The sequence below is a fragment of the Ptychodera flava genome, chromosome 10 (genome assembly GCF_041260155.1).
Source record: "Ptychodera flava strain L36383 chromosome 10, AS_Pfla_20210202, whole genome shotgun sequence".
Classification (NCBI taxonomy): domain Eukaryota; kingdom Metazoa; phylum Hemichordata; class Enteropneusta; family Ptychoderidae; genus Ptychodera; species Ptychodera flava.
The window spans coordinates 34,711,511-34,735,437 of record NC_091937.1 but is presented as its reverse complement, the minus strand read 5'-3'; the positions used below and the strand labels follow the sequence as shown (position 1 = coordinate 34,735,437).

Genomic DNA, 23,927 nt, shown 5'->3' with positions numbered 1-23,927 from the left:
AGGTCAGCATTCCAAACACCAATCACAGGGCCTGTTTCCAGAGGTCAAAAAAAGCACATGTATTACCAACACATGTACCCGTACCCTTCTCCTGAAAAACTGTACAACCATGGCAGCAGCAAACAGCGAGATGCAGGCTTCCACGGATGACCGACGAGATGCAACAACATTATTTATAAAATTTAGGCGGAAAATTTCACCCATATTCACAATGTAAGTGTCTTTACATTTGGAACTTTGCATGGTCGTCTTCGGTTGAACTTGAAGCCAGCAATTTATATGTATGAAAGTTATCAGGCAAAACTTGTACGCCACTTTCCCTTTTTTTCAAGGCAAGTTCGCACCAGTCTCACATACAAGGTTTTCTGTACATATATTAATACATATACGTCACATATTACATGTGACTTAATTATTAATTTCTTTGCAAAATTATCAACAAGGTAAAACAATAAACTACAAAATGGCAATGCCAACATCTGTCTGCCGGAATGAAAGAAAGTATGCATCCATTTCATCTCGTCTGCCTTGCATCCATTTCATCCAGTCTGTCTTACACATATCCAAACTATAAGACTGCTTTTATCTCACTTCTTAATTGATTTCTTTGCATATATAATCTCTGCCAATACAACACCTACATGCTAGCTATACCAATTTAGGGACTTGTCAGTTTCTTCGGCCTGGGGGGGCTGGTGGATTTTTTTTTGCCGATGTCAAAAAGTGGCTGATCCCCCCTATTCCAAATTTCGAAAACAGGGTGACCCCCCTCCCCGCACGCGATAACTGTAAAACAAAAGGTAGATATAATTATATATATATATATATATATATATATATATATATATATATATATATATATATATATATATATATTTAACATACATTTATATTATATGTATATATGTTTTATATTTTACATACATTTATATTTTAACAGTCATTCTGTGTTTTATATATATATATATATATATATATATATATATATATATATATATATATATATGTTTTATATTTTACATACTTTTATATTTTAACAGTCATTCTGTGTTTTAATGAAATTGTTGACATGTCAGTTGTAACATAGGAATTTCAAAGTGTCAATCTTAAAGTTTGAATACAGTACATATTAAACGAGCTGTGAATGTATATCACACTTTCTATGCTTACAGCAAAAACGGAGTCAGCGTGGACTCTCTGTTGTGTCGGGCAACAAAATAAACGCAGCCACAGACGTTTTTTCAGACAGAACACCCAAACTAAATGTCATCAAATGCACACCGCCTATTCAATAAATCCCACAAATCAAACAAAAGATTCAATTTGTATTCTTATTGTTACAAAATAATCTTCATGGCGAGTTGAGAATAAAACCAAAATACGGTAAATTGTTTACAGAAAGAGCTTGAACGGCACGGTATCACGTTTCCTGCGTCTGCATCTACGCAAACTTCAATCGAGGTGGTAGCTTCAGCGAAACGGGGAAAGCATCAACCGAACAAACATCGCATCAAGTGGCTCAATATAGATTGCTGCCATCGAAATGCCAGTATTATACACCTTATCTATATTATTCGATGCCACCTTCATTACCGTACGTCTATTACAAACGTCTAGACGAAATTCCGACGACAGCGAGCACACAGTCGAGTTTTTATTGACACCTCTACCCCCAGGGTCTATCCGTACGATGGTCTGGTCCGTAGTGTGTTTTTCCGTTTATGTTATCCTCTTTTAGCGTCATCTAAAGACGGAAATCCCTTTGTTCAGTTTGTGAGGTGGATAAAATCATCGATAATATTGAAATTTAGATTTTTTTCAGTTATTTTGTTCAAGACATGGATATATTTGTCTTACACATCCATGAGGAAATCAACACGTTCAAAAAAGTAAGTCCTGGTAACGCAAGCACGCCTTTTCAATAGAAGAGATTTCATGACATTTGCTACATTGTCTGTATGTTTTGTCTGCAAAAAACGTCAGTGGCTGCGTTTATTTTGTCGCGCCACACAACAGAGAGTCCACGCTGACTCCGTTTTCGCTGTAACCAGATGTCCTGAACTGTTGTACAGAAATGGATGTCAATCATTAATATCAAAGAGGAAAAAGCAGTAAATCAAAAACTTTGCCAGCCATCCAATTAAATCTCCTGAGGAGCCATAGAGAGGCATTTTAGCCAAATCTGATGTGTGCAGTGTCTGAGATGACCTTTTCTTGTAACATTGAAACCATAAAAGCACAGCTAATAATGACAAAAACTGCCTTATTAACTGTTTTTTTGGTCGTAAAAAAGCATCATTCTACAGAAAACCTGAGATACAAAGGAAAACAGTTGTATCGATGAGAACGAAAGATATCTTGTCATTTTTCTGTTTCTAAAATATGTCACTGTATCAAATGTATATTGTGAAATATTTGTGCATGTTGTTTTCTCATACTGAATTCTCATGGAGAGAACAGAAAAGTATCAGGAATTTGTCATGCTTTTCATATGAAATGCAAATTTCATAACGGTACACTTTCACTTAGCAAACATCAAGATATCTCTGGCATATATCTCTGATTTATTAAAGTATGGTGCCCGAAGGGCGTGGAGAAAAATGTGAAACATCGATCCTGATCAGCGTTTCCGTTACAATTTCAAAACTTGCGTAGGATTTTACGCAACTGAGTTTTATTATTTGCGTAAAATGTATTCAAAATGCGTACGGTAGGAATCAGTATCTGAAGTGAGTTGGGCAGTCTTTTCTGTAGAACGTGAGGGTTTCCTGTAATGTGCATGCTCTATTAACAAAAGACAACAACCTGGGGGGCTTCAAGGTGTAGCTGAACGCTTGCCATGCCATGATGCATGTCCCGTATATGATCGTTGAGCAGCCCAATGAGTTCATGTTCAAAGAAAATACCTTTTGACTACGAAATTAGTGTTTTCAAAGGGCCAACAAAAAGCAGATACTATTCAAAGTCCAGCGGGACCTCTCAAGAATGCAACCCGACAGAGTCTAAATGGTCACCCGTAAACACTTTCCAAATAACATGCGACGTAATGACCATTAACTGTATTGTGTTACCAACAACGTAGACTCGATCGATTCTCGAATTTTTTGCATCTGTAGTGCCATTGTCTGTACAGAACTGATTGACATGACGTTTTGTGATGATGAAATACAATGTTGCATAAAGTGCTGTGGTCTGCTAAAGTCTAAAATGTTGCAATATAACGATAAATGTCACGTGCAAGTAGGTGCATATGTTTTATTTTTGTCCTGCATTGAACCACGTTCAGGCAATGTAGTGCGAGCCAAGTACGTCTGTGTCATGGGGCGGCATTTCTCAATGCGTATTAGTTTATGCAGTCATGATTTTTGTGCGCATTTCAGAACAATTTTGCATAAAATACGCAGGATTTTGCGTTAACAGAAACACTGTCCTGAAATCCTTGATATATATGTCTTGTATATTAAAGTCATGCACAGGAAGGGCGTGCTGAAAAATGTCTGATACATTAAAGTAATGCGCTCAAAGAGCACGCTGAAAAATATTGAACATACAGATATCTCTGATATATACATGCCTAATATGTTGAAGTGGGGCGTGCTGATAAAATATGTCTGATTATTAAAGTTACACGCCCAAAGGGCGCGCCGAAAAATGCAACTGAATGATGAAATTTGTGGCTGACACGATGCATTTTAGGCAATTATGAACATGTGTCAAAATTCAAAAACACACTGACCCCCCTATTGGGCATTTCAAAAACATGGTGACCCCCTATCGCCAAAGTCAAAAACAGGGTGAACCCCCCCTCCCCCCCCCCATGAATCTACCGGCCCCCCCAGGCCGAAGAAACTGACCAGTCCCTTAGAATATTATTTGTCTGAATGAATGAAGGAAAAAGCCCATCCATTTCACCTAGCCTGTCTTCTGTATGAGACTCAAAGCCAATTGGAGCTTGAAGGGGACAAACCAAGCTGTGCAGAGGCATGGTAACTGGGAGATGCAATGGTGCACAGTGGTGGTCAATGACACTAGTTAAGGGACTGGACAGAAATTACATTGGGGAGGGCCACTGTTATTAAAAATGACACTGCACACACACACAAAAAGTTGTCAGGTAATTTGGTTTACCGTATAAAATGTATACGTCACAACAAGTTATATGTAGGTGAGACCAAATGGCGTCTCAGTGACTGATTTGTCGAACGCCTATGTACTGTCAATGACAAAAAACAAAGTTATGCATCCAAAAATCGCCAAACATTTTTGTACACCACGGCACCATTATGCAGTTGACATGACTGTGAGAGCTTTGATGTTGATTCAAGGCAATTAGATAGCATTCACCACATCAAGGAGCAGTCAATTATTTTCAAGCGGGGCACTTGAGTACCAGCTGGTATCTATGCCAAGTTGCTTTTCCTTTGGTTGTTCCTTGATTGGTTCTCGACCTTGACTCATTTTAATGTGTTGACATGTTGTAGTTTCTGTGTCCTATTGGTTGTCTCTTTTTTCTTTTTAGTCATTTATTGGCTGTTCGATTCTAATGTATTTGTCCATGCTTTCTCGCATTTAGTTCTTTACACCTAGTGTTTTTTTTAATTCACTGGTGAAAGGTTGAACCCAAAATGTCTGTTGTTTTGATCTTCTAACACCCACCCGTGATTTTTGTTCTCTGTTTTTCTGCATAGGCAAGTCCATGAAAGTTTAAGTTGGTGATGGAAATAGCAGCTCCAACTGGCCTTTTTGCAAAAATCCATGCTAATTGCTCCAATTTTCATGGGCCCTATAACTCCTAGTCACAGTATTACCACAGAATGCTATAGCCACATTTTACAAGTGTGTATTTTGATTGAATCAGACAATTGCAAAAAATGTTTCAAATCGTAGCTCAAGCCAAATGAGGATAAATGCAGTATCAAAACTGGATGGTCAGCACTATTTTTCATCCAAACTATCAGTGGCGGTAACGTTGCCGGGAAGTAAATTTCTTGTCTTCTACCATATGGTCCAAATTCTACACTTAGACAGTACTCTCTCTTTGGCTTTATTATTTGCTAAATATGTGAGTAATGTACAAGTTTGTTTAAAACATATGGTCAAACAGAACAACCTTCAATGTCAATTAATGGCCTCACCAATATCTCTGTCACATTGTTTATATTGCAAGCCTTTCTGTAAGTAAATTTATTAAAATGTGAAAAGTTGTGGAGTGTCTCCTTAATATTTGTAGTATTTTAACTTTTTTGTTTTAACTGGAAACACTGCCATTAATGGCAAGATCTCTACCACAAAATCTAGGAATGTAAATAAATCTGTGACTTGTAGAAAGTCCTTGCAAATTTAAATTGACACTATTTGCACATCAGGGAAACATTATTTAGAATAATATAAATCCTAAACACCATTGAAAAGCAAAATACTCTTTGTTTCAATATTTAGGCAGCAGAAGTGTTACAAGTGGTTGATGCACGCAACAAAATGTTGAAAATGTTAATGTTTGCAGCAGATGTAGATATTTCTCATTTCAATCATTAATCCTGGCAACCCTGTGCACTTGATGTGGTTGGAGGTTTGAATCCTGGCAACCCTGTGCACTTGATGTGGTTAGAACTTTTGTCATGGGATCATTCCAGCTGCTCAATATTAAAATATATCCATCAGTATTAACTGCAACTGTACTATACCAAAACTCCACCAAACAAGCTAGTACACATGAACTTTAACAATAATTGAAATTGTATGTATCCCATATTTGACATGACAATATTCTCTTTCATTATATCCTCAGGAAGTTTTTGAAGATATTTATGTTTGGTCAAATGTTATCCCTACTGATCTGTGGAACATCTGTGACAAGTCAGCTGCTGTTTGACCGACATGGCGTCGCAGCTCCAACAGCACAGAGTTTCACAAACTACCTTCTGCTTGGCCTTGTCTATGGAATTCAACTCTTCTTCATCAGTGGCAGAGATGGTTTCAAGAAGGTTTTAAAAACAAGGTGGTGGAAGTATTTGTTTGTCGCAGCTGTGGATGTGGAGGCGAACTATTTAGTTGTAAAAGCATATCAGTACACAAATTTAACTAGTATTCAGGTACATGGTATATCGATTTTTTTGTATCCATTTTGTATATGACAAAGGAAGCTTTCTGATCAGTGGTAAAAGCCCATGGTTTGTCTGTCTGTCTGACTATCTGTCTGTCTGTCTGTTTGTATGTATGTATACGTACATATGTGTATGTTTTTTGTGTACGTGCATCCACTGCAGGTACTCCATAACCATTGCATATATCGCTTTGATATTTGGTATGGAGATGCATCGTGGTGTGAAAAGCTCCCATTGTTCAAATGAAAGTGATATTCCCCAAAAATATGCAAATTGGTATGAAAAGGTGAAACCGTAAAAAGCTAGTCCATAGTTGACACAACAGTCTCATGAATTTCAAGAAAAGTATAAAAATTTTGGATAAAAATTTTGGCCGAAGAATCCCGGATGCTGTGGCCTCTCAGGTAGAGTATCCCAGATTCCTGAAAAATTGTGTGTGATAGTTTTGACAAAAGGAAACAAGCGTTAGCTTCCTGCACAGGGTATACCAGTATAACGACAGCTTCAAATCTGAATAGCCAACATGCACTATGTGATGTCTGCTATATATCTGCATGCCAAAGGCATTGTCTGATTTGACAGCTTTCATGCCAAAAGTGATCCCAACATGCATTATGAGCACCAACATCTGTTTAGACATGATACAAGATTGTTGATTGGTTGAAGATTTTGGACAATTTCATTTTAGTAAAAGGACCTAGTAGTGTTCTATCGCGTGTGAAACCATGAAGTTTCCCCGTCCAGGTTTTGCATCATAAACTCGGCAAAATCAAAGGTATGGTGTGAAATGTTTACATTTCCTTCAAACAAGCGTGGTTTCATAGTGGTTTGGTATATTTTGCAGTTTTGAATGTCAAATATCTTTGCAAAATGTATGAATACTAATAAGAATATTTTGGAAACATCTGATTTTTCTCTGAAAAAGGGAAGAAAACAAGCGGTGCGGGAAAACAGATAAATGATTCAAACAAGGTCTGATTCATAGAGATCCTGTCTCATCGTTATTATCAGGGGAGATGCGGAAAAACTATATACACATTCTCAGAGATCTTGCCATATTCCAGAGGCAAAAAAGTTAACTGCTCAAACTGTTATTTCATACTTTTATTCAGTTTTCATCCAGCAGGCTCATTCAATAAATGACCTAGGAAATAAGCATTTCATATCGAGGGGCCATTAGGTAGTAGGAGCAATCCTAATGTTTGTGTGGAAGAATAAATATTTCATGGGTCCTTTAAAGCCCCAATAGCTGTAAATGTGTAATAAACTGATCTCTTAATATCGTCAGTTTTCCAAGAGTTTCTTTGAATAAGACCCATTAAAGACTTAAAAAGTGTATAACACTGTCATGAGTGTCGAAAGTGGCATGCAAATTAAAACGTTTTAACATCATTTTTGATTTCCCGCCAATTTCAAAAACTAATCATATGACAAAGGAAACAAGAAGAGCAGGGCTCCCGCTACCCGATCGCCAATTAGCCAAATGCGAAAGAAATTTAAAAATGGCTACAAAAATTCCAGTTTGGCGAACATAGTGGCTAATGAATTTTTCCTGTCCAGGTGCCACCTCAACAAAAAACTACAGCTAACAATAAAAAAGTTGTAAGATCTGTAAGATGTTGAAACAGTTTACTCTACTTCCTACAAAGTTGCAATGTATTGAAACAGTTTACTCTCCTTTCTACAAAGTTACAAATTCCCTGGTACGTGGAGCAGACATTGTTGCTGTTCCGTCTGCGGTACATAAATAGAGGCTTTGTTTTGCCTCCGTGAGTCCCGTTCGTCTATCTAGAAGTTTTACCTACTTTGCTAGAATCAAAATTTGGCCTGCAGCTACTCAGTTTGATAGTAAAAACCGTATTTTAAAAGGGAAATTTCACAAACGGAGCGAGCAATAATACAAAGGAAGAGGAGAAAAACTGAGGTTTTCTGAAAGGTCAAGTCTAGGTCATCTCATCATCTGATGTCATGCATGAAGACCCCTTAAGTGTACAATTATGGTTCAAAAGAGCCACCTAGGATGGTCCAATAGGTAAAAGGTAATTTTGGTGTCTTCCAGTTTAAATGGCATTCAGCTTGACTGTCAGTTTTAAATTAAATTTATTAAGAGTCATTGGAAAGGGATATTGTCAACAGTAATTGCAGTAAGCATATCCATTGTCAAATCATAAAGTTTGTGAATTGCAATTTTGCATGTAAACATTAAAGCAACAATTCATTAAAATTGTTAATTCGGTCTATTTCAAACTGCTATAACTTATACAAGAAGTATGTGATTCTGAATTAATTTAATATTTTTGCAGATTCGACCAGTTTAATGATGTAGAAGTAAACATCACCAGACATTTCTTTATGATATCAAAATATCAAGTGAAAATATATCTGTGTTACAATGATATCATAATCATTAAAACAATGTATATACTCTCAAACAGAGAGTAATTTAAATGAACATATATCATTGTGTCTTGTTTTACAAGAGTTGTGTTTGGCCAAACCCTTTGGTCTCAAGAAAAATACTCATACTCAAAATGCTATTCAGCCTGCTTGATCACAACTATGACATACAAGTAACACCGGGGCCAATTGTATCTACACTGCCAGTGTGCTACTAAATGCTTTCTCCTGCACCATTTTTTTATTCTTGTGGCTAAAACATTTTGGTTATGGAAGACTGCATAAATTTGCCGCATGAGAGGCCTGTAGCTTATGACAAGCTATCATACTGTGAACACTAAATGAATGCCGCAGAAATGTTCTCTACCTGTTGTAATATACGCTTCACTTTGCTACCAGATTTTTAGAATTCAATTGATACCTATTTTATTTCTGGTGGTAAAAGTTTACCATCTGAAATGAAAAACTATTTCTATCCTGGAAATGTCATAAAAACAGAGATTGTTCAATACAAACTGAACAAATATTTCCTTAATGTAAAAAGTATCAGGAACATCATACAAAACATCTCGATTTGTAAAATTAGGAACTCCTGAATGCGGAGAAAGCTGTAATTGCCACGCTTAATTGAGATCATAAACTGGCTAAAAGTTGCTCAAAGTGGCTACAAGATTTTTGATTTGGCTAATCAGTTGGCTAATCATTTTGGTGACTTAGGGGGAGCCCTGAAAAGAATGTTGGCCATCATGTGTTGTACATTAAAATAAATGGCATCATGCATGTTTCTGGTATGATCACGACGTGTATGTGCAGGAAATACTGTTTTTGTACGTTTCCTTGAGGGCACCATTTTATGAGTGCGGCACCCGTTTATTATTCAGCCTGTTGAAACATGTAGGCATGGTCCAAATCAGCAAGCTGTGATATTTCTATTCACGCCATTCAGTTAGAACATTTACACGAATTAACTTTGGTTTGAAAATAAAATCATAAAAATAATACATAAAATTCGCAGCCATTGGGGCTTTAACCCTTTAGCTGCTAGACAGTATCACTTCCCCAGCTGCCAAGTAAGTTAAAGCAGTAGTGCACCAAAACCATATGTATTTTCACCCACTTGGCCTGGTATATTAAAGTAGCTTTAGTCTGTGAAAATCATGTTTACAGTGTCTCTGTCTTCAGTGACCTTCAAATTTTCAAGTCTTTGTTGAAATGCACCATATGGGACATGTTTTGCTTCTCTAGTTTTAACCAACTTGATGTATTATAAAATATAATATAGGGTAAACTTGACAGGAAAAGTTTTGAGTTCAATGTCAACCCTTATTAGCATACCAACAATTGATTTACATTTTTTACCCACAGCTTCTGGACTGTATCACCATTCCAGTTGTCTTGTTGTTATCTTTCATTGTCTTGAGAGTGAGATACCGCTGGCTGCACTATGTTGGTGTTGGAATCTGCCTGATTGGAGTTGGTGCATTGGTAGGATCTGACATTTATGCTGGAAGATCACACATTGGAGGTTTGTAGAACCTTGATGAAATCTTTACTGAGCAGGTTCATTTGGTTAAAGATGTTTGCCATGTATTAGAATGAGCAGTACTTAGATATTTATTCTCTTGAAGATCACACATTGGAGGTTTGTATGACCTTGGTGAACATGAGTTACTGTATCAAAACAAAAAACTACAAAATACCCTAGTACATTGTCCCTGATGAGCAAGAAGAATGAAATCTTTACTAAGCAAGTTAATTTGATTGATGTTGTTTGCCAGTATTAGGATGATCCGTACTTGGATATTTTATTCCCTGAAAGATCACAAAGCAAACTGCTGTAAGATTTGGTCTTCATCATATAAACCATTTTAGCGGAAAATGACAGCTTATTAGTAATTCCTGTGTTTAAAGTTTTTCAAATGAAAGGAATTATAAAACAGATATTATTCCCTAATATTTTTCCTGGTTCAGGGAAGGAAAATACAAGTGACGTAATGACCAGGAACACAGTGCTTACATTTGTGTAAGGAGCAAATGCCAGATGATGTACACAACATGTACCTTCCACTAAGTTATACAAGATTTAAAAGAAAGCATTGGTCTAGAAATTTAACTTGGACAAACGAAGTTACTTTATTTTTCAAGAACAAAAATCGACTTAATCTCAACAGCACGAACACTGTGGAATGTTTCAGTCCGAAAGTACCGCTTATGGAATGCATATGGAACCCACAGTAATGCAAATAGCTTTGAGTTCATTGTTTCTGAAAATTATTCACATGATTCCTTAGGGATATAAAAGCATTCCACTCGTGTTTTTTTCATAGTTGGGATTATTATCGTCATAGTCTATGAAAATATTGATTTCATTACACGACTTTTTGATGCTCAACGTGCAGCCTTGCTGTGCAAACTGCATGTCTACCACATGAAAATTTCACTCTGTGCGCTGAAAGTTGAGGCGCAGCTGCTGCTGGCAGTGTGGTCTATAATACGGATATGAACTCCCATATTGGTAACAAAAGTAAAACAGAAGGGAAAAAATTGCTACAAGTAGACATATTTTGTCAGACTCTAAAAATCATGACCAATTTTCACGTTAGACAAATTTGATCTTTGGAGAAATACAGGCTGCCATGTTGTTTGTTTACATTGTCGATCACATCGAAGATCAACACAAAAACTAGTTCCAACGCATGAAAATTGATGACATAGACATGTGTTGTCGTGACTTAAAACAACCAGAGTATAAATCCAAGTATTTTCTGTTCAGAGACTACAAACTTGGTTTGTGCATGTGATAAGTTATGTTATCTATTTATTCAAATTCAATGGTTGCTCATTGGCCTTAATGTTTGTTTTACAGTGGATGCTCCTTGACTGAAAGCCACAGTAGCTGTGAATGTGTAATAAACCAATCTCAAAATATCCTCAGTTTTCAAAGAGTTTGTTTGAATAAGATCCATTAAAGACTGAAAAAGTGTATCACACTGTCATAAGTGTCAAAAATGGCATGTAAATTCAAATGTTTCAATATCATTTTAGATTTCCTGCCATTTTTAAAAACTGATCATATGACAGAGAAAATTAAGAATACAACAACAAAATGTTGGCTATCGTGTGTTTTACATTCAAGTCAATGGTATCATGCTTGTTTCTGCTGATGATCAAGATGTGTATGTGTACAAAATACTGCATTTTTTGTACTTTTCCGTAGGCGCACCATTTTACAAGTGTGGCACCCGTTTATTACTTGACCTGTTAAGACATGTAGGCATGGTCATAATAAGCAATCAGTGATACCGCTATGCTCGTCATTCAGTTGGCACAATTACACAAACCAACTTTGGTTTGAAAATAAAATCATGAAAATAATGCATGAAATTCACAGCTCCTGGGGCTTTAATGTTAGTCTTACAGTGGTTGCTCCTTGACCATAACTGTTAGTCACACAATGGTTGCTTTGTGACTGATAATGTCAGTCACATGATGGTTGCTTTGTGACTGATAATGTCAGTCACACGATGGTTGCTTTGTGACTGATAATGTCAGTCACACGATGGTTGCTTTGTGACTGATAATGTCAGTCACACGATGGTTGCTTCGTGACTGATAATGTCAGTCACGCGATGGTTGCTTTGTGACTGATAATGTCAGTCACGCGATGGTTGCTTTGTGACTGATAATGTCAGTCACACGATGGTTGCTTTGTGACTGATAATGTCAGTCACAGGATGGTTGCTTCGTGACAGATAATGTCAGTCACACAATGGTTGCTTGGTGACTGATGTCAGTCACACTATGGTTGCTTTGTGACTGATACTGTCAGTCACAGGATGGTTGCTTTGTGACTGATAATGTCAGTCACAGGATGGTTGCTTTGTGACTGATAATGTCAGTCACAGGATGGTTGCTTTGTGACTGATAATGTCAGTCACACAATGGTTGCTTCGTGACAGATAATGTCAGTCACACAATGGTTGCTTTGTGACTGATGTCAGTCACACGATGGTTGCTTTGTGACTGATAATGTCAGTCACAGGATGGTTGCTTTGTGACTGATAATGTCAGTCACACGATGGTTGCTTTGTAACTGATAATGTCATTCACACGTTGGTTGCTTTGTGACTGATAATGTCAGTCACAGGATGGTTGCTTTGTGACTGATAATGTCAGTCACACGATGGTTGCTTTGTGACTGATAATGTCAGTCACAGGATGGTTGCTTTGTGACTGATAATGTCAGTCACAGGATGGTTGCTTTTTGACTGATAATGTCAGTCACAGGATGATTACTTTGTGACAGATAATGTCAGTCACAGGATGGTTGCTTTGTGACTGATAATGTCAGTCACAGGATGGTTGCTTTGTGACTGATAATGTCAGTGACACAATGGTTGCTTCGTGACTAATAATGTTAGTCACACGATGGTTGCTTTGTGACTGATAATGTCAGTCACATGATGGTTGCTTTGTGACTGATAATGTCAGTCACAGGATGGTTGCTTTGTGACTGATAATGTCAGTCACGCGATGGTGTTGCTTTGTGACTGATAATGTCAGTCACACAATGGCTGCTTCGTGACTGATAATGTCAGTCACACAATGGTTGCTTCGTGACTGATAATGTCAGTCGCAGGATGGTTGCTTTGTGACTGATAATGTCAGTCATACGATGGTTGCTTTGTGACTGATGTCAGTCACACGATGGTTGCTTTGTAACTGATAATGTGAGTCTTACGATGGTTGCTTTGTGACTGATAATGTCAGTCACACAATGGTTGCTTTGTGACTGATAATGTCAGTCACACGATGGTTGCTTCGTGACTGATAATGTCAGTCACAGGATGGTTGCTTTGTGACTGATAACGTCAGTCACAGGATGGTTGCTTTGTGACTGATAATGTCAGTCACACAATGGTTGCTTGGTGACTGATGTCAGTCACACTATGGTTGCTTTGTGACTGATAATGTCAGTCACAGGTTGGTTGCTTTGTGACTGATAATGTCAGTCACAGGATGGTTGCTTTGTGACTGATAATGTCAGTCACAGGATGGTTGCTTTGTGACTGATAATGTCAGTGACACAATGGTTGCTTCGTGACAGATAATGTCAGTCACACAATGGTTACTTGGTGACTGATGTCAGTCACACAATGGTTGCTTTGTGACTGATAATATCAGTCACACAATGGTTGCTTTGTGACTGATAATGTTGGTCACACAATGGTTGCTTTGTAACTGATAATGTCAGTCGTGCGATGGTTGCTTTGTGACTGATAATGTCAGTCACAGGATGGTTGCTTTGTCACTGATAATGTCAGTCACACGATGGTTGCTTCGTGACTGATAATGTCAGTCACACAATGGTTGCTTTGTGACTGATAATGTCAGTCACGCGATGGTTGCTTTGTGACTGATAATGTCAGTCATGCGATGGTTGCTTTGTGACTGATAATGTTAGTCACAGGATGGTTGCTTTGTGACTGATAATGTCAGTCACAGGATGGTTGCTTCGTGACAGATAATGTCAGTCACACAATGGTTGCTTGGTGACTGGTGTCAGTCACACTATGGTTGCTTTGTGACTGATACTGTCAGTCACAGGTTGGTTGCTTTGTGACTGATAATGTCAGTCACAGGATGGTTGCTTTGTGACTGATAATGTCAGTCACAGGTTGGTTGCTTTGTGACTGATAATGTCAGTCACAGGATGGTTGCTTTGTGACTGATAATGTCAGTCACAGGATGGTTGCTTTGTGACTGATAATGTCAGTGACACAATGGTTGCTTCGTGACAGATAATGTCAGTCACACAATGGTTGCTTCGTGACTGATAATGTCAGTCGCAGGATGGTTGCTTTGTGACTGATAATGTCAGTCATACGATGGTTGCTTTGTGACTGATGTCAGTCACACGATGGTTGCTTTGTAACTGATAATGTGAGTCTTACGATGGTTGCTTTGTGACTGATAATGTCAGTCACACAATGGTTGGTTTGTGACTGATAATGTTAGTCACACGATGGTTGCTTCGTGACTGATAATGTCAGTCACAGGATGGTTGCTTTGTGACTGATAACGTCAGTCACAGGATGGTTGCTTTGTGACTGATAATGTCAGTCACACAATGGTTGCTTGGTGACTGATGTCAGTCACACTATGGTTGCTTTGTGACTGATACTGTCAGTCACAGGTTGGTTGCTTTGTGACTGATAATGTCAGTCACAGGATGGTTGCTTTGTGACTGATAATGTCAGTCACAGGATGGTTGCTTTGATGACTGATAATGTCAGTGACACAATGGTTGCTTCGTGACAGATAATGTCAGTCACACAATGGTTGCTTGGTGACTGATGTCAGTCACACTATGGTTGCTTTGTGACTGATAATGTCAGTCACAGGATGGTTGATTTGTGACTGATAATGTCAGTCACACGATGGTTGCTTTGTAACTGATAATGTCATTCACACGTTGGTTGCTTTGTGACTGATAATGTCAGTCACAGGATGGTTGCTTCGTGACTGATAATGTCAGTCACACGATGGTTGCTTTGTGATGATAATGTCAGTCACAGGATGGTTGCTTTGTGACAGATAATGTCAGTCACAGGATGGTTGCTTTTTGACTGATAATGTCAGTCACAGGATGATTACTTTGTGACTGATAATGTCAGTCACAGGATGGTTGCTTGTGACTGATAATGTCAGTCACGCGATGGTTGCTTTGTGACTGATAATGTCAGTCATGCGATGGTTGCTTTGTGACTGATAATGTTAGTCACAGGATGGTTGCTTTGTGACTGATAATGTCAGTCACAGGATGGTTGCTTCGTGACAGATAATGTCAGTCACACAATGGTTGCTTGGTGACTGATGTCAGTCACACTATGGTTGCTTTGTGACTGATACTGTCAGTCACAGGTTGGTTGCTTTGTGACTGATAATGTCAGTCACAGGATGGTTGCTTTGTGACTGATAATGTCAGTCACAGGATGGTTTCTTTGTGACTGATAATGTCAGTGACACAATGGTTGCTTCGTGACAGATAATGTCAGTCACACAATGGTTGCTTGGTGACTGATGTCAGTCACACGATGGTTGCTTTGTGACTGATAATGTCAGTCACAGGATGGTTGCTTTGTGACTGATAATGTCAGTCACGCGATGGTTGCTTTGTGACTGATAATGTCAGTCACACAATGGTTGCTTCGTGACTGATAATGTCAGTCACACAATGGTTGCTTCGTGACTGATAATGTCAGTCGCAGGATGGTTGCTTTGTGACTGATAATGTCAGTCATACGATGGTTGCTTTGTGACTGATGTCAGTCACACGATGGTTGCTTTGTAACTGATAATGTGAGTCTTACGATGGTTGCTTTGTGACTGATAATGTCAGTCACACAATGGTTGCTTTGTGACTGATAATGTTAGTCACACGATGGTTGCTTCGTGACTGATAATGTCAGTCACAGGATGGTTGCTTTGTGACTGATAATGTCAGTCACAGGATGGTTTCTTTGTGACTGATAATGTCAGTGACACAATGGTTGCTTCGTGACTGATAATGTCAGTCACACGATGGTTGCTTTGTGACTGATGTTAGTCACAGGATGGTTGTTTTGTAACTGATAATGTCACTCACATGGTGGTTGCTTTGTGACTGTTAATGTTAGTCACACGATGGTTGCTTTGTGACTGATAATGTCAGTCACAGGATGGTTGCTTTGTGACTGATAATGTCAGTCACAGGATGGTTGCTTTGTGACTGATAATGTCAGTCACACGATGGTTGCTTTGTGACTGATAATGTCAGTCACGCAATGGTTGCTTTGTAACTGATAATGTCATTCACACAATGGCTGCTTTGTGACTGATGTCAGTCACAAGATGGTTGCTTCGTGACTGATAATGTCTGTCACGCGATGGTTGTTTTGTGACTGATAATGTCAGTCACACGATGGTTGCTTTGTGACTGATAATGTCAGTCACAGGATGGTTGCTTTGTGACTGATAATGTCAGTCACAAAATGGTTGCTCATTCACCATCTATATGTGACTCACTTTATGCAAGCCAAATATCAAAGCTGAATACTCTGAATTTAACAAGTACAACATTGACGAATGACATCTGTCTTAGTTTACTTGAAACATTATAAGTATGAGAAGCATCAAGTTTGTGTACAGCATACACAAGTATGGATAATAAACTTTTTCTGTTAGTGTTGCTTCCATAAGTTGTTTCTAATGCATTCCTTTTGGCACATAGTGTCCACTTAAGTCTTACTTTGATATTTGTATGTTGTTATAAATAATTATTTTGTGGAAGTTTGCAAACAGAACATGAGTTATGTTGTTTTTATCTGAAAAAATGAAAGGAAGATTTTTTATCTGATTTTTCAGGTTCTGATAAATTCCTTGGTGACATGCTGTGCCTAGTAGGTGCCTCTCTTTACGGTGTGTCCAATGTTGCTGAAGAGTATGCCATTAGGAACTTCAGTCGTGTAGAATTCCTTGGCATGCTTGGAATGTGGGGTAGTTTGATAAGTGGTATTCAACTGTAAGTACATCATAAATCTTGTGCAATTCTCTTTCTTCATAGGGACTTTTATACTCCATTGTCAATGATGAAGGGTTATCATATCGTTGGTGTTTATTATTGGTCATTTATGTAATACAGTGTTTAAATAGTGGGTTTAATTGATTCTCAAAGTTTTACCAGTTGAATCAAGACGATCCAAATTTAGATACGGTAAAATTGTACTGTTCAATGACAGAATCGGCAGACTTGAATATTTCAAAATAGTGTTTCAGTTTTTGACAAAAAAATATTTGTTCTTCTTTAAGTAGATGGGATACTAATGAGCCCTTGTCTTTTATCCAACATGCAGAAAAAATAAGTTGCTGTCTTGCTGTAAAGAGGGTTAATCAAGTATGAATCAGAGCCATACAAGATGATTATGTAATGTAGGCTCTGGTAGCTTTGTCATCGCAAAAGGAAAAGCTTTGTTGAAAAATAAAGAAAGCAGAATTTGATTTCTAAGATATGATTATTGTCAAAGTTTATTTTTTGTTTTCATGTATTCCTTGTCATCTTGAAATGATGAAGAGAAAAATAAGTAAATCATACTTTTTTCAGTAAAAGAAAATTATTTTGATTTTTTCTCTTGCAGAGTAGCTCTTGAACGCAATGAACTGACATCTCTATCCTGGGGAACAGAAGTAATACTTCTACTTTTGGGATTTGCCCTTTGTTTGTTCCTTCTCTACTCAATCTTTCCTGTCGTCATCAAACTAAGCAGTGCCACTGTAGTCAACCTTTCCATACTGACTGCCGATTTTTACACATTTTTCTGCGGGCTGTTGATATTTCACTATATGGTAGGTCAATTCTCTGAACATAGTTGATTTTTGATAAAAATGAAGGTCATTTGCATATTAGTTAGTAAAATGTAGGACCATGAAGTGTGTAAATAACAAAATGTCAAAAACTAGACAGATGTACCGGACATCACAAAAGTTTTAACTGATTCCTGAGAATCTGACTGGTTACCATGGCAAGACCTGTGTATCATGTATATTAACATTGTGAAATCCATACACCTGTGTATTATGTATATTAAAATTGTGTAATCCATACACCATGGCAAGACCTGTGTATTATGTATATTAACATTGTGTAATCCGTACACCGTGGCAAGACCTGTGTATTATGTATATTAACATTGTGTAATCCATACACCATGGTAAGACCTGTGTATTATGCATATTAACATTGTGTAATCCATACAATATGGTAAGACCTGTGTATTATGTATATTAACATTGTGTAATCCATACAATATGGCAAGACCTGTGTATTATGTATATTAACATTGTGTAATCCATACACCATGGCAAGACCTGTGTATTATGTATATTAACATTGTGAAATCCATACACCTGTGTATTATGTATATTAACATTGTGAAATCCATACACCTGTGTATTATGTATATTAAAATTGTGTAATCCATACACCATGGCAAGACCTGTGTATTATGTATATTAACATTGTGTAATCCATACACCGTGGCAAGACCTGTGTATTATGTATATTAACATTGTGTAATCCATACACTATGGCAAGACCTGTGTATTATGTATATTAACATTGTGTAATCCATACACCATGGCAAGACCTGTGTATTATGTATATTAACATTGTGTAATCCATACACCATGGCAAGACCTGTGTATTATGCATATTAACATTGTGTAATCCATACACCATGGTTATCTAACCTTCAACTCACCATTGTTCAGCAATATACCGGTAGTACACTACCATATATTACAGATCATAAACCTCAATTTGGCTCAATCAAGAATCACCTAATTGAACATTATATCTGATAGGTTACAATATGTAACCCTCAGTATTAAAAAATTGATGATAAATCTCCCATCACACATCATGAATTTGTCAAACTTTTCTATAGAGGTTTCTGTCATGTGGTTGAAATTTGAAGTAGGCTGTTTGTAGGATACTTTATGGGATACTTTGCACAGCAAAATGCTGCATGGTTAACATAATACAATAAATTTCCTTTACTTCCTTGTGATATATTAAAGATACTGAGTTGTAGTGATGCTTTAATGGCCATTGGTAAGCTAGTCAAAGAGAAGTGTCAAGTCAAATGGTTATTTTCAGGATCATCCAAACCACAAGTATTTTTTAAAGCTAAAGGAACTTAATGTTATTATTTTCTTTATTTTACTTCTGAAATCACTCTACTTCTGAAATCACTCTACTTCTGAAATCACTCTACTTCTGCTTCTCAAATATATGCTTATTTTGAAGAAACTTGTTTATGGTTTTTGAAATTCAGCAATCACTTTTGAAATTTCAAATATGCAACTTTTTGAACACTGAATTGGTTGACAATTGAGTGTCAAGTCCTAATTATTGTTTTCTATTCCACAGTTCAGTCCACTCTACATCCTTGCGTTTTCTACTATCATCGGTGGTTTGATAATCTACAGCCTAAAACCAACAGCAGAGGCACCACGTGACAGCACTTATGCCCCCATGGATACTGAAACAGGTGATAGAGCTGTTTCTATTCAAAGAAGACAGGCAAAGGAACAACCAATGACGGTTGATGTACCATCTGCTGTAGATAATGAAGGACCAAATGAAACACAGGCTCTGAACACAAGCATAAACAATTAGAGATTGCATCATCCATCAAAATTGTTCAGTGTTAAATTCTCTGGGCATCCTTGTCGTCTTTTCTGATGTTTATCTGTATTTTAACCTAGACCTAAGATGTGTAATGAATTTGCAATAGTAGACTTTATGCATTGTAAGTGTCTACAGACATATGTCAATGCTGGCATATGTACCTAGCAAAGTTCTCACATGTCTTACTATTTGTACAATGTATTTAACTTTAAAGCGGTTTACTCCAGTGGTGAGATCCAAGAGAAAAATTCAAATTACTTCTCCTTTGGGCATTATTATCTCAGTTGTCAGAGATGCAGAGCTTATCAGATAGGCAGATTGTTTATTAATTGCCAGTTGTTTGTCAATGTCGAACATCTTCAAGAAGTTCAGTTACAATTTTAAAACTTGCATATGACTTTATGCAAGGAAGGAGGTTTTTTATTTGCATAAAATGTACCAAAAAGTCGGTACATTTAAAAAAAGCCATGTTGGTGATTGGTAGATCTGAAATGAATTGGGCAGCCTTTTCTATAGAACTTTAGGGATAGGAATATTCCCTAAGTGCACACACTGTGTAACTAAAAACAGTAACTTGGGAGTTTTCAGCATCTCTTTCTCTGAAGTATTGACCTACCCTGGCCATGTTCAGTGCTGTGATACAGTACTCGCACAGGTCCATTGAGTAGCATAATGACTTTACTTTCAAAGAAAAAACTCTTTGACTATGGAGTATTTAAAACACACTCACTAAAAAGCAGGTGATAGTCAGAGTCCAGTAGGACAACAAGAATACCACTTGACTTGATAATGATTTACATGTGATTGTATCGTGTTACTAACAACATATTTGACAGTGAAATTTCCTTCCTTATAAGTACCCTTTACCAGATGGAACTTGATAAATGATTGACATGATGCTGTGCATGATAATGTGTTAATATCCTGCACAGAAAGATGTGGTCTGCTTAGTTCTACAATGTTGCAATATCATGAACAATTTCACATGCAAGCAAGTGTATGCCTTCTTTTTTAGTCCTGCTCTCGCAGGATGACAAGTGTACCCTTGTTTATGGGGACAGTGTTTTTAGGTCACATTCGGTATATGTATATATACCAAAAAGCTTATATGGTAGATTGGCAGCATCTGTATGCCTGGTATGTATGTATGTATGTTACAAGGTAGTGTGTGCGGATGTATGTTCATTCACATCAAAAACTCCAAAACCACACCACCTACCATCTTTAGGTATTTGTTGTACAGGTGCACCCAGGGATGGAGGTGTGAATTAGTTAAAATGAACAAGTCAGTGTCAAAAAGCAGCAAATGAGGTACAAAAGAAAATCCAGGAAATCGCTAAAACTCTGTAACCACAGGCCAGATTTGGTTGAAACTTGGTATGCAGATTCTTTATGGTGACTTTAGTTAGTTTTGTTCAAATTGTGGTGAAGTAATTTCGATAAATGTATTTTGGGGGCAATTTTTCCTGGTTTTTGTCAAAAACTCTTCTCAAAAAGCACTCATCCCATCGCCTTGAAACTTGGTATGCATGATCCTAGGGTAAGTATCTGTCAGATTTTATCAAATTGTCTAAAATTTTTCCCATTTTTGGTCAAAAAATTATTTTCTCACAAAGTTCTTGTTGGATTGGTTTGAAATTGATACTCTTGATCCTAGCGTTATTTTCTGTCAGATATCTTAAAATTTTGGTGAAATTTTCATATTTGGTCAATTTTTCTCATTTTTGGTCAAAAAATAATTTCTCTGAATTAAATATTCTGATTGCTTTGAAACCTTGTATACAGAGGCAACCCTAGTTGAGTATCATCAAATTGTGATGAAATTCTCAGTTTTTAGCTCATATTTGGTTTTATATATAAATACCAAAAAGAGCTTATATGATGAGTCTGAGTGGCGTCTGTATGTCTGTATATTTGTGGGTATGTGCGGATGTATGTCCGTCACACACAAAGGCTCCCATACCGCCAAAGCTACCGTCTCAGTATTTGGTGTACAGGTAGATGTAGGGGTTGAGATGTGAATTTGTTCAAATGAACACATCAGTGTCAAAAATGTGCAAATGAGGTAAGAAAAGGGAAATACTGCAAGTGTGCAGGAGTGGTGGCAGTGAACTGAATCAGCCCACACATCTAAATAAGAGGATTTTGACCTTTAACCTATTTGTATGCAGGGTACCTATTATGTTTGGGAGTGGTAGCAGTAACTGAAACAGCTAATTTTTCATTTCCTGTCATTGTTTATGAACTGTGACATATTAACAGATCTGCTGAAACCATATGGATGTCTATTTTTGTACATCCATGGTAGAAAGATTCTCTGCTATGCATGTTGCTAAAGTTGACCTTCAGTATCTAAAGTTTCAGACCTTATTTACTTTTGTCATTCTTAATTTTCTGGTTTAAATATTTCTTGTTGTTTTTCTGGTTGTACTGTGCAGAAATTGTCATAACATCAATGTATAATTTTCCTGCATTGAACAGATAGAAATAACACTTATTATTGATCTTTGGTATGTACCAATTCTGATCAATTTTGAGCGACACCGTATAATTGCGGTGAAATTCTCATTTTTGTAGTTTTGGAGCAATTTTTACCATTTTTGGTCAAAAATCATTTTCTCTGACATTGCTGATATAATTGCTTTGAAACTTGGTATGCTTGTTCCCAGGTGTAAACATAGTTACGTATACTCACTCTGGACTGCCACATTGAATCAAATGTGAGCCAAGTCACAGTACTGGAGATTTCCCATAATTCATCATGATTTGTACACATAGACTCCTAAGTGAAAACTACTATGTATCCCAGGTGTAGACAAATTCACAGACAATTTTTTTAAATTTTGAAATCGTACTTTTGAGGACACCAGTCTTCTGAATTCCCATTTTAAGTGATTTAGAAAAGTATGCTTGATTGAGAGAAAAGATGGTATTTTTGTAAAATTTTCCACTGTTTATATCTTCAGCCATGCAAAATAATGTGATAGATAGTAGGGAGACTAGTTGCACCTGTTTTTTGAAACAAAAGGATATTGATATTTTCCAAACAGAAAGACAAAAGTATGGCATTTGTAGTACTTGCCAGAATGTGACATTTACGGTTATTTAATGGTTTCTGAAATATCTAAGCGTACTTTTAATAGATATAATTAATCAATTATCTAGAGGTTTTATATTATTGATTTCAGGAAGAACTGAAAAAGTTATAAAAATTCTAATGTCATGTGTACAAATCAAACTGAATTGTGGGTAATTTATTGTACTGTGCAAGTGTCATTTGATGCTATGTTTTTTACCTTCTCGTGTCTATTTATAGACAGAGAAGGTATTAGAGTTGAAAACCAGTATGCTGCTGTCAAGTACTTCCGTCTGTCAAGACTTCCGTCTGTCAAGATCCGTTGACGTCATGCCATTGTGATGGGTCATATCATAAACTGGTGGGGGTGTTCATGGCTCAGGTTGAGGTGTGGGAGAACGATTGCTATGACAAAAATCAAAAGGGACTTAGCGGCATAGCCACAGTGTTAAGCCTTTCTCCAAGGTTTCTTAGTTGACTACAATCTATTCATGATGCCCGCCCTCTAGAGGCAGACCCTCCTATATGAAGTACCACATTTGATGCTTGTGGAAAGCTTGACCACACAATGGAGCATTTAAACTTTTAGAAAATGACAAACTGAATAAGAAGGTATTCAGAAAATGTCAAATACTGCGGAAAAATGCGCAAATATTCAATATAAACAGGTTAACTGACTGGTCAGCTATAAAAACAATGAAAATGTTTATGTTCAAAAGTTTTTGAGATGCGCACATTTTAACAAATACAGAAATTATTAACATTATAAATATAAGACCAAACTATTTTTTCAGGGATGGGACAGGTTGGAAATGAGGGGTGAGAGACAAAGGCACTCCTATTGCTGCATGTGGATGCAGCCACACCATTTCATTTACAGCATACTTATTCACTGTGTTGTGTTCAAGTTCCATATTGTACTGACTGTCATACAAGGATAACATGAGCAAATCAAATCAAATTAGAAAAGGATCAATGCTGTTGTGAGGATTTTGCTGAACATGGCTGATTTTAATATTTCGCCCTATATATTTGGTATCCAGCAAAGGCATATTTTGATGTAAAGTCAAAATTAACACTACATTGCTGACAATATATTTTACCGTTTCTGCATGAACTT

At 37.1% G+C, this 23,927-nt stretch overlaps 1 protein-coding gene across 1 annotated transcript; it reads left to right on the top strand.

The window, feature by feature from the left end:
• Nucleotides 1-24: 24 nt before the first annotated feature.
• Nucleotides 25-20,508, top strand: LOC139142607 (solute carrier family 35 member F2-like). The gene is made up of 6 exons (XM_070712600.1): nt 25-213; nt 5,789-6,092; nt 9,867-10,026; nt 16,908-17,064; nt 17,678-17,885; nt 19,471-20,508. The coding sequence occupies exons 1-6, from the start codon at nt 110-112 to the stop codon at nt 19,717-19,719; spliced, it is 1,182 nt and encodes a 393-aa protein (XP_070568701.1). The 5' UTR covers nt 25-109; the 3' UTR covers nt 19,720-20,508.
• The last annotated feature ends 3,419 nt before the right edge of the window (nt 20,509-23,927 follow it).

Coding starts and splice junctions, on each gene's coding strand:
- LOC139142607 (XM_070712600.1), top strand. CDS start 110: ATGGCAGCAGCAAACAGCGAGATGCAGGCTTCCACGGATGACCGACGA. Junction 214..5,788: donor ATTTCACCCATATTCACAAT/GTAAGTGTCTTT, acceptor TTATATCCTCAG/GAAGTTTTTGAAGATATTTA. Junction 6,093..9,866: donor CAAATTTAACTAGTATTCAG/GTACATGGTATA, acceptor TTTTACCCACAG/CTTCTGGACTGTATCACCAT.